Genomic DNA, 15,092 nt, shown 5'->3' on the forward strand with positions numbered 1-15,092 from the left:
GAACCTTTTTCTATAAAGCTTGCAAAAAAGACGTTTTCCACCAGTCTAAAGAGCCATTTCATGATGCAAGGAACTCTTTAATCATGCAAAGGGTTCTTTGAGTGTTCATGGTTCTATACAGAACCGTCTTAATGCTCTTGAAGAACCATCTTTTAGAGTACATACACCAATCAGACATTATGACCTCCTCGTTTCTCTGCTCATTGTGCATTTTATCAGTTCCACTTACTATATAGATGCACTTTGTAGTTCTACAGTTACTGCAGTCCATTCGTTTCTCTGATACTTTGTTAGCCCCCTTTTACCCTGTTCTTCAGTGGTCAGGAGCCCCATGGACCCAGTGCACCACACACTAACACACCACCACCATGCCAGTGTTACTGCAGTGCTGAGAATGATCCACCACCCAAATACTACCTGCTCTGTGAGGGTCCAGGGGGCTGATAAAACGGACAAGGAGGAGGTCATGACGTTATGCCTGATAGTTGTGCACGTTATTCAGTGTTCTAAAGTACTGCTGACACCCACCATATACTTAGAGAAATGTGTAGTAACATAAATATACTACTAAACTAATGATAAGTCATATCGTTAAGCTGCAGGTAACCAACAACGAGACACTTCTTTGGTGAAAACACTTTTTTTTAATACAAGATTCCAACATACAGTGTCTAGTGGCATAAATTAATCAATGCTATTGAACACAGAAAGAAAACAAATGCATTTTGTATGCATTCTCTGCATTACTCAAGCATTTATTCGACCCTCTCATCTAGATTGTAAGCTGCAGTAATTAGCTGTAATTGTCAGGCTTCACAAAGTGTGAACAAGCTCCCCGGTTCTGCTTTCTACTCCAATGATTATTGTTCTCCATTATCTCTGGTGCTTAGTTGTGTACTAGGCCCAAGCCTCCCACGCAACCCAGGTGTTAAAATTAAGTTAACGCAACTCTGAGCGAGCCAAAAATGAGCATTACAGTAAAAGAACCCCGCCTTACTCGACACAGACAAAAAAAAAGAAAAGAAAAAAAGAAAAACGATTCAAAACAAGAAAGAGAAGCAGGGAAAACAAATGCAATACCAGTCTTTTTCCCTGAATACATTTCAATGCATATACAGATTAAAACATCGTCTGTTATTAATAGAACCTTTTGATCAAGCCAGCTGTAATTAACAGTATTACCATTGACACGTGATTTTTCCAGTTATACGGATTCGTTTCTTTTCCCATTTTATACGAAAATATGAAAAATGATCCCAAAAGCCAAGTGAAAAACACAAATGCTAGTTAGACTGAGAAGACGCATGCGTGGTTTGAGTAGACGACACCAATGGCAGGTTAGTGAGTAATAAATCTGTCCAGGACATTGTTTATGCCATAATCCACTGTCTTTGACAACAGGGATATCTGCATGAATGCATTAGTTTTATATGGTTTGTGCTATCCCTTGTGATACTGAGGAAAAATGTTTATAAAAATAAAAATAAAATAATAAAAAAAAATTGTTAGTTAGTGACCTCCATTTCACATTTTGCATCTTTGGTTTTTCATCTAAAAACGTTTCCCCCCAGTTAGGTTACATTAATGAAAGCGGACAGACAGCTGGACTACACCGGATTCATCTGTACAGTGAGTGATTTTAATGAAATGTATTAAATTAACCATAAGGCCACAAAAAAGGCAAACGAAAAAATATCACTACACTCTAAATCTCAAAGAATAACTCTTCTACTTTTCGATTCGTGTTTAAACGTTCTTGGGCAACAATTGTAACTTACTGATTAGCCCAAAGAGGTAGAGAGATGATGACGATGTCTGCAAGATACATACATTTTCTTCTGACTGCATTCATCAACAGAATAAAATACAGAACCAAATTTGCTAAAATTCTAATATTTCTTTTAGCTACTGATCGAAGCAAAAGGTGCTAAATAGAATTCATCCCATTGTAGCTCAGTAGGCCCCACTGGCAAAATCATAGCATGAAGGACACATTAACCAGCTAATGTGATTCAACTTAGACAATACAAATTTGAAACAAACCAGTGAGTTTTAAAACCGATGAAGCGGGATTAGCATACGGAAGCATTCGGAAAGTCGATTACAACAGAAGCAAAACCATTAAAAGTCAATCTAGGCTACATATAATGTGTCATTAAAGCTTTAGAACTAAAATAGCTCACACCAAGATAATCAGGTCATACAGGTTTCAGGAGTTCTCCATTAGACTTTACTGGGGACTAAGGTCCCCGCAAAGTCTCTAATACATGGTTCATTTGAGCACGTTAGTCATAACTGTGCTGTACCTTACATTATTGCAAAGGGTCACTTCTTCCAAAAAAAAAAAAAAAAACCAAAAAAATAGAACAGCTGAAATAATATGAGGCATGAAGCAGTGAAACAATACAAAATTAAATCAAAATGGTAATGATTACAAAGGGTGATGTTTGATTTATGATTGCGTTCAGCCACACCTTCCATTTTCAGAAAAAATCAAATCAAAGAGACCCATGAGGACAAACACGCTATGATAAATAAATGGCCTAGGCTAAGCTTCTACAAATCGCAATGCACTATTTATTTACTTACTTATTGTTTTAATAAAACAATTTTGAGGCTGTATCAAAAAACTTTATAAAAATTAGACTGAGATTTCATCAACCTTTTTTTGTTTCTTTTCTGATTATTTTGTTTAATGACACCAAAACCTTCTCTACACCTACCTCTTCCATCCTGCCCCCCCACCCCCCGCCCCCCACAAACTGTAACTTCTGGGTTGTGAATATCACTATACGTATTTTTAATAATATAATTTGATCTTTCCCCCCCTCCTCCATAGATGTGAGATCAAGAGAGTGACTACATAAAAAAATAATTACCCCTCTTCTAAAACAAACTGCAGGAGTCTCTAACCCTTCCCCCCACCCTCGCCACCCATCTCCCCCAATATCTGATGTACACACGTCTTGGACTATAAATACAATTATATCCACAGGCAGGAATATTATTTACAGAAGACACTTGCTGCATTACCACCAAGGCAAAAAATGGCATTCAACTGCAAATATAGTATGACCATTACATTTAATAAATGTTTAGAGGATGGTTCGTTATCAAAATCTTCAGTCTTTATTTTCAGTTATTTTGAGTCAATCCAAGGCATACATAATCATTATTGAAAAATTGAAAACAAAACAAACAAACAAAAAAAACCCCAAAAAACAAAAAATATAATTAAACAAAAAATACAAACAAAAATGTTATTTGAAAGCCTAGCCTAGACTGTGAGCCTTTCAAATCATTTGAGCAAACTGACTTAAGATTGGTTCTGATTGGTGCTAAATGCCTACTGTGAGACGCATTTATTCTGACTTTTATGCCTTTTTTTAAATGTTTTCTTAAAAGGGCACAGGCCACATCTTGTCTCATTCAAATTAGATCACAAGGCGTCTTCACTACAAACAGCTACCAGTGATGCATTTCAAAGAGTTGACCGTACAATAAGACATCTTCATATCTGTGATTACCTGTTCAGGCCTAGCATGAATCACCATAGGGACAGAAAAAAGGTACGAAAACAAATCAGCCAGAATATACCCATCATATGACAAATCACTAAGGGGTGAAAAACAGCTTTTCTGCAGGTTATTTCAGTGTTACTTTGACACCATTAAAAGGGGGGGAAAGAAAAAAAAAAAAAAAAAAGATTCTAGCAGAACAACCTTCAAATTTACAAAAAAGGTTCTCTCTCACTTGAGCTTTTTGGCTACGGCTTGTTAAGCTCATCTTCACTAGACATGTGATTTAAGGAATAAAAACAGTATAATTAAAATGTTAAAAGGCAAACTGTATTGAATCAAAACAGCCTGCAATTGTCTGCATGGCTGTTCAAGTTCCTCTAGGTCATGTTTTCTCTTCATTCATAGAATGTCCCTACGAAACACTCGCACCTGTAGTCAGTTTACTTATTGTCTTTATGTATTATTCAAAAACAAGGAGTTCAGAAGATAAAAAGAGTGCTGTTAGGCAAGTAGTTTGATTCTGAAGTCAGTCGAAAAGAAATAGAAATGATAAAACAACAAAAAAAGCCCATCTAGACACAAAAGCGCTAGGATTGGAGGGCACACATCTCCCACCTGTTCAGCAGTAGCCAGAGTAGTCAGAGGCTGAGGTTGCTCTTGGTGTCCTTTGCAGACAACCTAGTTACATCCCCCATCCCCAGCCCACACCCACACCCCTTCCCTTAAAAGTCCAGTTTATTTTATTATTATTTTTTTTTTTTTTTAACGAAATCGTCCCAACCCTCCCAACGCAATGTCCTGAACCGCAGAGCCCCTCCAACATCCAAAAATGCAAAGAGACAACAATGGAGTTGGAACTGCACAAGTTCCCTGTCCTCCACAACCGGAGGGATCGACAAACATTAGGGCGGTACGTATGGAGGTGGGGATCTGTACGGGGTCATGTTCTTGGGACGGGACCCCTTACCCTCCATGGGGGTAGAGAAGGGGGGTGGAGGCTTGTAAGGAGGGGCATTGGGGTCCTCGTCTTGTAGGCCTGTGTACTCACCCAAAAGGTCCTGGTTCAGAGGCGTTGTCTCTGGACTGGCCATGTTGGGGTACTCAGGCGGGGGAAGAGGAGGTTTCTCCTCTTGGAGGATAAGGGGCATGCTAGATGATGGAGGCGGCTTAGAATCGTCAAGTTCATCAGCGAAGATAATGGGCACTCCTTTCTTGATGAAAGTTGCCTGATCTTCAATGGTAAGCTTTCCCTTGCGCTTCTTACGGTAACAAATCATGGCAATGATGCCTGCAATCAACAGAATTGCTGCAACGACCACAGCTGGTATGACTGTGTGAAGATAAACATCATCAGTGCTCTGTCGTCCTGCTCCCACAGCGGGAGTAACAGCAGTAGTAACTGGGTCTGGAATTTCAGCTGGTGGAACAAACATGTAGTTGCGACAGCTTCCTGTTCCTTTGATGGTGATGTTTACGGGTTTGAAGTCTGGCTCCATGGCATTGCTGAATATTGGTGAAGGCTTGCCTTCAGCATCAGAGATCCTTCGACTCATCGCCTGGATCTGCTCCTTGGGGCATGGATGTTGCTGGAGGCTGTTGTTGGTCCACTCCACTACAATGGACCCCTTGGTGATGTTTCTCAGCGTAATTGAACTAGAATTGCGATCACCGAACGAATAGGCCAGCTTCTTGATGAGAAGTATCTTCTTGTGGATATCATTGGTAACAGAACGAGGTTCCCCTTGGAACCGAGCAGCAAAAAGAACTGGTGGCTTGACATTGTTTCCGAAACGATTGACACGGACCTCAAAAGCATCTGTTGTGTAGAGCCCACCTTTGTCAGTTGCCTGCATAAAGTACTCATGTTTACCCTCATGCTGCCAGTCTGGTAATCCATAAAGCAACTGGCTAGTGCTATTGAACTGAATCCAAGAGTCCTCTCCAACAACTTCACTGTTCTTCCTCAGGGTTAGTCTTAATTTGTCTGTTGTACCATCCTCTTTGTCAAAGAATGTGTCTGATGGAATCTTCACCTCAAAGTATGTGCCAATGTATGCCTTCACCTGATCAATTGGATTGCGCAACTCTGGTCTTACATTGACGTCAGGGAAAACAACTGAGGGAGGTGGGCGTCTGGGAGGCTTGGGCGTGGTCGTCTTAGGCTCTCTTGACACAGGGGTAGTCTTGATTTTCTTGGGCTTCTTGGTTGGTTTCCTTGTGGTTGGTGTTGGTGGAGTTACAGAAGGGCCAACATATACCGGCCTGGTCATCGTGGGCTGGATAGCAATTGTACTGGTGGTGTCCATAATTCTAGTGGGCTGTGGGGGCCCCATTGTGGGAGTGTGGGCAATTGGATCTCTGGTACGCTGGGTGGGTCTTACAGGCCATGGTACAGGGACCCGGATAGGTGGTGCAGAGCTGTCTGAGGTCGGTCCAAATGATGGTGACGTAGGTGTAGGCACAATGCGGCTGGCTGGCTCAGGGTATGTTGTCGGAGGAAGTAAAGAGGGGACAGGAGTAGGGGTGTTGTTTAGCTGCCGCCGGACCCTTTTAGGTACATGAGGCTTCTTGTTAGCAATGTGCCAGCCTACAACAGGGTATCCCAACTGTGCAGACATTGTCCCTTCCTTTGCTGGAATCTGAACGCTGCTGATATTGGGAATGTTGCTTTGATCCAGGGCACAGCCTAGTTTCCAGGACAAAAGAGCACCATTTTCTACCACCTTTTTGGCATTTCCTGGTCCAGCCATAAAAGCAGACATATCAAACAAGCGATTGTTGACAACAGGTAAGATCCTCATGTGCTGAAGCCCCACACCAGAGAACTTTTTCATCTTTGCCAAAAGCTCCACTCTCTGCCTAGAGCTCATCTTGGTAAGATCTGCATCCAAAATGACTGTGAGTACTGTAACAGGCTCTTCATTGCCACAGACAAAAGGCTGAGAATCATTGCTGGCTGATTGGACTGCTAACTGAATGGGATCAGTGTCAGCATGTTCCTCTGGATGAACCTCGATGGAGAATACATCAGGGCTCTGGGACACATGACTTGCATCAGTAATGGAGATGGATATGTAATGGACACCCTTGTCTACCTCCAGAGGAAGTCCTTGAAGGGTGCTGCTTGCTGGTTCCCAATGCAACCATGCTGGTAGTGTATCTTTGCCTGCCTCAGTAACCTGGAAAGCAAGAAAAATACATAGAGTGATATTAATAAACCAATTTATCTGCATTTAAACTGTACTTATATTAAACTTGGTTGATCCTGAAATACCTCAAAATTAGAATGGTCAGATATTATGGCAGTTGATACTACCACTACCATCATCATCATCATACTGCAGGTCAAGGTGCTCCACAGAAAGTGTGCAAAATAGAACAAGCATAAGAAGAAAAAAAAAAGCAAAAGTTTTGATAAAGCTTTTTGTTTTTGTTTTTTTTCTTCCATATAGATCAAAGAAGAGTTCCACATTTTGGTGTTAAGCTACATCTTACATTTTTAAACGCTGGTTTTGAAATACAAGTTAATGTGTTATTCAAATAAGGTACACTGCTGTCCTCTCCAGTAAGATGTTCAATGAGCCCTGGCAGCCAGAAATGTGTAATAATGAATCAATAGAAAGTGATGCATTCAAATAAACAAACTGCACTACAAATCTAAAAATGTATCTCCTGCCTCCAGTCCCTTTAACTGACGGCTAATAAATCCTGGTTGATAAATAATGTAGAAACGATGCTCCCGAGACAGATCATTAATGCTCTAGCCAGTACACTGCAGTCACTAGGGGAGCTCTGGCTGTGGCAGCTGGACTTTTTATTCCTTTCCCCAAGCTTTTGAGATTTGAGAAGCCAACCCTCCTTTTTCCACGCCTTTCAGTACCTTGCCTTTTAGAGAGCAATTTTTTCTTAATCTTTTGTGATCCTAAATGCTGTTTTCTCATCAGTGCACACCAATGACTACCTACCAATTTGTTCACTTAGAAAGATGTTAATAATTCAGGTAGGAGTCTAATTATAGGCTGATCCATAATCCAGTTGATGAATAGTGTGTCTAAAACACCAACACTGCAGCACTGCAAGAGGTTCAAGCCCTGAACAGGTGCTATTTAGAAGGATTAAAAATAGAATAGACACAGCTATCAAATTAGAGTATTATATTAAACCCAGGAAAGCAGGGAGTTATTGTTTACAGTCTATTGCAAAACAGACCAAGACTGAGATTGCCATTTATTCTGCTTTTGCCCCCACTGTATGCGACTGCTTGTTTGAAGAAAACTTAAGAGGTCTGTTCAACAGTTTGCAGCAGTTACTCAGTCGGTGTCCTTAAGTTTAAATGTGTCCTTAGGTTCTACATATAAAGTTTAGTATTAGCTCTTACTGTGGCTCCTGAAACCAAGACATCAGCATAAAACACACTGCCAAATCCCTAAACTCACTGACATTTAAGCTACCATAGTTTCCATACTGATGATTCATACAACCCACTCTAAAGAAAGCGAAGTCTCTGCCAAAGGCAAGTCTTTCTCGAATTAAAAGAAAAAGTAGAGAAAAAGAAGAGATGCAGGATAAGCAACACCGCAACAACGCAAAATGCCTGTGTTCCTTTATGGGCTTCCATTTTCTGGTTTCAGCATCATGCCAAGCTTGTCACATGTGAAGGCGGGGGCAATGTATATGGGTGAGGTAGCCTCATGAAACTATTGACTCTCTGTCCTCCAGTACAAAGGGAGCATACACACCTTAAACTAAACCACAGGACAAGCCTGTGATCTCCTGAGAGGCTTCCATATCTCCATCAAGTGCAGACTGAGGAGAAGAATGGAACGCTCCCTAGACATGAAGGAATTAAAAGGAAAGAAATGAAAACTCCTCTGTGAAAGATGAAGAAAGGGGCCCATTGTTAGCATGTACTTGTGGAGGAGCCCACATGAAAAAAGGCCCCATTGTTGTGGTGTGAAGACAGCTGAAAAGATAAGATTCATAGTTTTGAAGGAGTGGGCTCAGGCATGTCTTTGAGATATGAGGGTGAAATGGAGACTGAGGAGACACAGGGGGAATTGGCAGAGCAGAGCCTTTCCACTGGAAAATTTCATGAAGGTTGGACCCCTTTGGTTCAGACAAGCAACTGTTTATATGGAAGCAGTCTTCCAGTGTACTTTTCTACTGTTAAAAATGTATATAAAATCATTCACTGTAGCGCATGAATACACCTACACTTGGGGGACTGCTGAACCGGGGTCTTCTAAGGTGACCAGAGTGTCTTCGCTCCATATGATGCATGTTCTGAACTGGCTGAAGTCCAAACAGGCTTAAATGGCTTCCACATTTCTATTTCTGTTAGCTCTATAAAGGTAAACACCCTGGTCGTCAAATGACAGTCACTCCTGCGCCCTGGCATTTCTCCACAAAAGCAAAGTAATACAGCCTTTCAGGGAAAGAGTAAAATGTTTCTGCGCAGTTAAAGCACTAAATTTGTATTCAGTGGGGAAATAATGTCAGTCTCTGTTGCCCGTTGTGAATAAGGCAAGTTTAAGAAAAGGAAAGCACATAAAGAAGTAAAGAAAAACATATACCCTGGCAGCCGTGAGACAGGCCGGATGACTGGTAAGCTCTGTTCAAACCTCGGCATGACACTAAACTAACATCAGCACTCAGAATAGGCGCTTGGCCTGCGTAGGCGAGCATCTCACTGTACACGATATGACTAAGGAGGGAGGGTGAAAGACTGCATACAAATAAATGAGTTTTAAATAGGCTATGACCCATATGGGGTAACTAGATGGGATAGCCTAAATAACAAAATAATGAGCAAAACGAGGGGACGGGGGTTATATCCACAGAGCTCTGCTGAAGGAAGCACAGCCAAGGGCAGGCACTTCTTAAACATTCAGCTCTCAACACTGCTCTCTTGTGGACACACAGAGAACACATGGGCATGAGTACTGATAGCCTTGCACACAAAATGTGGGTTATGCTCCTCTCATCTTACCCTTTCTACCATGTCTGTGTTTGAGTAAAAGGCTGTACGTCAATGAAACCAGCTCTGAAAATGACAGGCTTGCCTGAGTTATAGAAATATTCTTCAAAGAACCCTGGTGCATTTGGTAATGCTAGCCTGCCATATGACACCGGCACCACAAAGCTGGTTGCTATGCACGGGCTATCACAACAAAAAACATAAGGGAGAACCCCTTAACTTAACGGGTCTAACTTGGTGCAATTCATACTTGACCATAAACATAGGATGACTCACATTTCCAAGTCTTTTTTTTTTTTTTTGAGTCCGGGCAGCAGAAATACAGAGCTTTCCGCTACTGCACGGCCGAGGCTAATTAGATTTCAGCGCCAGTCTTTGTGTTGAAAAAGGGAGGGGCTGGGGAATGAAGAAGGATCCTGCCGTCACAGGCGAATATGAAGGCACAGGAGGAGTGGAATACAGACACTGGGAAATGTGTGGTGGGGGGTTGGGGTGGGGGGGGGGGGGGGTAGCACAAGAAATTCACTGAGAATTTCTTTCGAAAGAAAGAGAGAAAAAAAAAAGAAAAAAAAAAAAACAACCACCGAAACATCTGTCACTATTTATCAAAGCCCCTGAGATTGATGTACCTGTCAATTGCTATTGCTGTTCTATTGCCTTATTAATTTAAAACAGCAACAGAAAAAGCAATAATAATAATAATAATAATAATAATAATAATAATAATAATAATAATAATAATAATAATAAAACAAATTAAGAAGGGATTGCACGCATTTTTGTAAGCTATGCTGTGTTCAGAGTTTGTGGTCCTTTAAACAAAAGTAGTCAATGTATTTCGGAGCATAAAGTAGGCAAGTAACTTCAAAATGTCCTAGGCTCATCAGGTCACTTCTCAGGATCCCAAAGCTTGAGCCTTTTATTATGCTATGTTGATTTGCGCTCAACCTCTGTGTGACATGTCCCCCATCATATAGGACTACGCAAAGGGTCGACTTAAATAGCTATTCATACCTGAAGAGCACAGAAAATGTAATTCCATTGGAATAATAATTGACAAAATGACTGTCAATCAAAGCAGCTTTCATTAAACTGTTCTTTGTTTAGCCTACCCTGATACTCTGAATTGTGTGTGCGGCTTTGCACAGCAGTCAATGCCTGTGGAACCCTAATTCACTTTACTGAAGGTGAGAATGGCAAAGCAGAATTAGTTTGGGCGGGAAACGAGACAACAGCTGTACTCTGCACAGTGTTGGGTCTTAGCACTCTTTGGCACAGCTGTCAGAGGAGATTTTCCAAATGTGCACAAAAGGGCTTGTGGTTCCAACTTAAAAATGCGCTTGACAGGGCAGAAATGATCCTGTGAATATAGGATTACACGGCGGGCATGGGAGAGTCTCCTAACATTGACATGAGACAGAGGAACACAATGACGAGATATGTGCTGGGGTCATGCTTTTAACAACAGTTGACATGGACCAGTTGAAAAGAGGGTGGAAAAATGACCAGGAACTTCTGGGTAGTTGTTACGATGACCAAATGGGTAGGGTAATGTTTTCAACCATTACATATATATTAAAGAACACCAACCTTATTAAGACTTGTTAAATCAGTTTACCAAGTTGCGCTGTCAGGTGAGGGGAGGGGGGATAAATAAAAAGATGCTTGTATGCGTAGTACATAGCCTCAATCTACCAAGGCAGCAGACAGTCTCCTCGGGTAGTGATAATGTACTGAAAAGAACAGTGAATCCTCTCAGCAGGCAGAGTGCATTTTAAACGAACAGTAAGTGTTTGCAGAGCAAAACAAAGCACTGGAAGACATTTTACTAAACAGGAGTGCTCAGTTAGCCAGATAAACCTAAGCTGTTCAGTTCTATTGGACATATCCTCACTATGGGATAAATTTAACTGAAAAATCTTACTTTATAAAACCAATCTGCATGCAGGGTGGGTGTGCATCCAGGCAATTCTTTGAGAGCCCTGGCCCTTGGTGTGCACGAGACTTGTGTGGTTTATAAGTGGTGTGCTGTTATTACAGGGGCCGCTGTCTTTTAAGGGCCTTCACTTAGAAGGGGAAGCACGGAATAAGTTTGGTGAAGCAGCGCTAGAGGCAATGTCACTTCTCCCACTAAGTACGCTTGCTGGGGAAACGTAGCCTAATGCAGAAGTGTCTGATATGCAAAATGGCAAAAAGTGGGATGAATAACTGTGGATAAATTCTCTTGCATAAATTTGCAACCCATTTCAGACGTATAACTGAGTGGAGAAAACGGTCTCACCTTAACTGTGCTACTGGAGTCCTTGGCTTTGGTGGGGATTCGCATTTGGAACACTCGTCCCACCACCGCTGCTGAGTCGGGGAGGCTGCTGGGTTGTGACGCCGCGGCTGCCACCGCCTCTGCTTCCTGGAAACCGGAGAGCACTGCGGAGTGCATGGAAGCCTGCAACTGCCCAATGTCCCCCAGAACCTCCATGGGCCCCTGGGGCCAATGCGCCTGGGCCCCAGCAAGCATTACTGTCAGCAGGAGCAGAGCCGTAGTCCTGCCCCCAAGCTTCGGCATGCAGCAGCCCGCATCCCGGAACTCACTCAGTTTATTGGGCATACTTGCTTTTGTTTTCTTGCGCTGGCACAAAAGAGGATGTCCAGTTGAGGGGGCAGCATGCACACCCCCCGCCGGGCCCGAAAGAACTGATTCCCTTTTCAAAAGCGCCTCCAGCTCCCCCGCAACCCTCTCCTTTTGTTCTCCTCGCTTGCCCTCTTCCCTCGTCTTTTGTCGCGGTCTCTTCAGCAGTTCTGAAATCCCATTGTTAGAGGTTGCCACTGAGACCTGTTAAAAGAGAAGGGAATTCATTAGTGTGCATTTCAATACCAAAGGAGACACTGCAAATGTCTAGTTGAGGAATCTAAACAGCAAGCACAATAATGGTGCTACGACTTGCATTCAGCCTAGGCAATTCCTTATTCCACTACAACCCCCCCTACACACACACACACACACACACACACACACTTTCTGTTGGCTCCACACACACTGTTCACACAGGTGGATAAGCCTAATCTGATTAACATTCACAGCTTTCTCTCTCTGGTCCGGCAAACTCACTCAGCCATTACCAAACATGTCCCCTGAAAAAGCACCCTTTGCACCGAGTCAGCCAGCAGGCCTTCTAAGTGCGGACAGAAATGTGTTAAGACAGGAGGGTCAGTCCACAGTGACCAAGCAAGTGAAGCATTGCTGAGGGGGTGGTGGGGATGAATGCACGCTATTTCCCCTCCATTGTCTCATGGGGGAGCAGAGAGAGACCACCGAACTCTGGGAGTTTGTTATTCATACAGGTCCTTTCATGAGAGTGGAGGAGTAGGGGTGCTCAGAGCAAGGGAAGGAGTGGTATAAAAGGAGGAGGGTGGGCAGCACAGTTTATGCGTTTGAAGGGGTGATACAGCTTCAAAACAATACAGCTGATTTCCCCAGAGGCCCTCCCCTCAGTGCCACTTTGGCTGGGGTTCAGCCTATGAACAGGCGAGGCAGAGTTAGGGAGATGAGAGAAGAGCTGGCTCTCACGCTCCTGGAGATGTTCATCCCCAGCGAGAACAGTAGAGAGCTTCTTTAGCGCACTAAAGAAAACAGTCCTGTACACCAAGCTCACCCCATGATACCTTGTGGCGTTTCATTCTCGATGCCAGAAAGCCTGTTAGTTCTGACCAAGATAAAATAATCAATTTGTCCATCTTTGAAGTCTGATTCTTGTTAGCCTGCAACCAGACACCTGCACAAGGCAGGTTTTGTGTGTTGTGGAATCAAAGAGATATGAACGGAAGAAAAACAGGATTACTACTGGGAAGCTGTGTGGAATAACAACCGTGTTTTTCACGTTCAGGAACCCTGTGGAGGTCCCAGATTAAGAGCTGATGGAACATGATTGACTGAATAACAACATAAGGAGTTCCATAATAGTTCTCAGAGCCAAGGACGATCTACTATCCCTGCAGTGTGATCCTGTTCAGATTTTACCCCTACTCGCTGCTGTCCATGCCATTCCATGACAATGAGCACCAAGTCACTGATCATTGGTGAATAATAAACACCACTGTTTTGTACTCATTTGCTAACATTATGAAGACATGCCTCACGACAGATCAGTGTAATGTGTCAGCTATTTATTTTACGAGGTATTCAAAAACATGTTTAACCACAAATAAGGAGGAACGGATACAAAGTAGGAACGGAAAAAGTTTATCCTATACAGGAAATCTTCAATAAGACAGAAAAAGACAAACTTATCTTTTGTCTACAGGTGGGTTTTATTTTTTGAAGACAAGCAGCAGAAGACATTGCACTATGGTGGGCCTTTGTGTGGGGAGAATAAAGCACTAAGCCTGACCAGCCCAGCCCTTCCCTCAAAAGAGGTCGTGCAAAGGGAAGTTGAATGGTAGGAGTGCAGTCAAAAACTGTCCGCACCAAAGAAAACAAGGCGGCTCAGTCAATTTAAAACCTAAATTCTACAAAAACGCCCTTGTCAGTCACTCCAATTCAGCAAGAGTGTCTGATTGAAAAACAGACTGCCAAGTCTATTGATTAACAAATAACACGGACTGTGGCAGCAAGAGTGAAAAGAGAAGGGGGCGGGGGTGGTTGTGGTTTCTGGAGCAATCTTTGCTGAAAACTGGTCACCTTTATTTTCTCCACCTGGAAACTTGAGTCCTATCAGACATTACAAGATTGACAGTGTTGGGTAGAGGTACAGTAACTGCTGTGAACCTTTTTACCTTAACCCCCCCCCTTTTCTCAACAGCCCTAGTTTTCAGCATTAACAATAAGCCTGATGGAATTGGAAGTACATAAAAGGAGTTTAAACCCATCTCCGGTTGTGGATAAAGACATCCTTTCAGCACTCAAGAAGTGAGGGCTACTCACAAAAGGCAAAGGGGAAAAAAAAGGCACCCATCACTACATTCCTCTCTTGATCAGCCTGGCACAAGAGGCTGTAGCCGGTCAGAAGGGTAGCGCCGCTGGGTTCGCTGGCAGCCTTTCAGTAGTCAAACACAACCCGATCCGCCTCAGAAGAGCTCCTTCTGATACCTTCCTCACTCAGGAGAGAAGAAAGTCATTTCATCAAAAACACAGAAGGAATAAGGAGGCCCAAAGCAGGCCCTGCGCTGCATGTTACTACAGAGGACCATTGTGTTAGGGGACTGAAGCCATCCGCTGGGAGATTAAGATTTAAGAGGGAGGAAGGAAGATTTTAGGGGGCAAGGTCTGGAAAGACGGCTGCTGGAAGCAGGAGCCCTGGCAGGCTGCAAACTCTTCCTCCTGGCACCGCTGCGACACCCTTTGTCCGTAAGGCTTTCGGGAGGCCTCGCGCCATTGGACGGGATTATAAAGGCAGAGTGAGTCACTCTGTCTACAAGCGCATTCCACTCAGAGAGAGTCACTGGACCAGTGAAGCTCAGAGCCCTCATTTCAGGAAAATGGAGGTGAGCAAGAAATGCCTTGTTGAACAAATCTAGGCACACTTTCTCCCCATTAGATGCTACCGAAGAAAAGAAAGTGCTTTGACTATTAATTCATCATTATTCCTAGACTTGCTAAA

General features: G+C 42.9%; 1 protein-coding gene across 2 annotated transcripts in view; it reads right to left on the reverse strand.

Moving 5' to 3' along the window:
- Positions 1-3,106: 3,106 nt before the first annotated feature.
- Positions 3,107-15,092, reverse strand: part of dag1 (dystroglycan 1) — a 35,167-nt gene continuing 23,181 nt past the window's right edge. For both annotated transcript variants that reach the window (XM_037532342.1, XM_037532343.1), the window contains exons 2-3: positions 11,780-12,328; positions 3,107-6,700 (exon numbers count right to left, since the gene is read on the reverse strand). In XM_037532342.1, coding sequence (XP_037388239.1) covers positions 4,424-6,700; positions 11,780-12,103 — 2,601 coding nt within the window. In that variant the 5' untranslated portion in view covers positions 12,104-12,328 and the 3' untranslated portion in view covers positions 3,107-4,423. The remainder of the gene's footprint in view (positions 6,701-11,779; positions 12,329-15,092) is intronic.

The sequence above is a fragment of the Pygocentrus nattereri genome, chromosome 21 (genome assembly GCF_015220715.1).
Source record: "Pygocentrus nattereri isolate fPygNat1 chromosome 21, fPygNat1.pri, whole genome shotgun sequence".
NCBI lineage: Eukaryota > Metazoa > Chordata > Actinopteri > Characiformes > Serrasalmidae > Pygocentrus > Pygocentrus nattereri.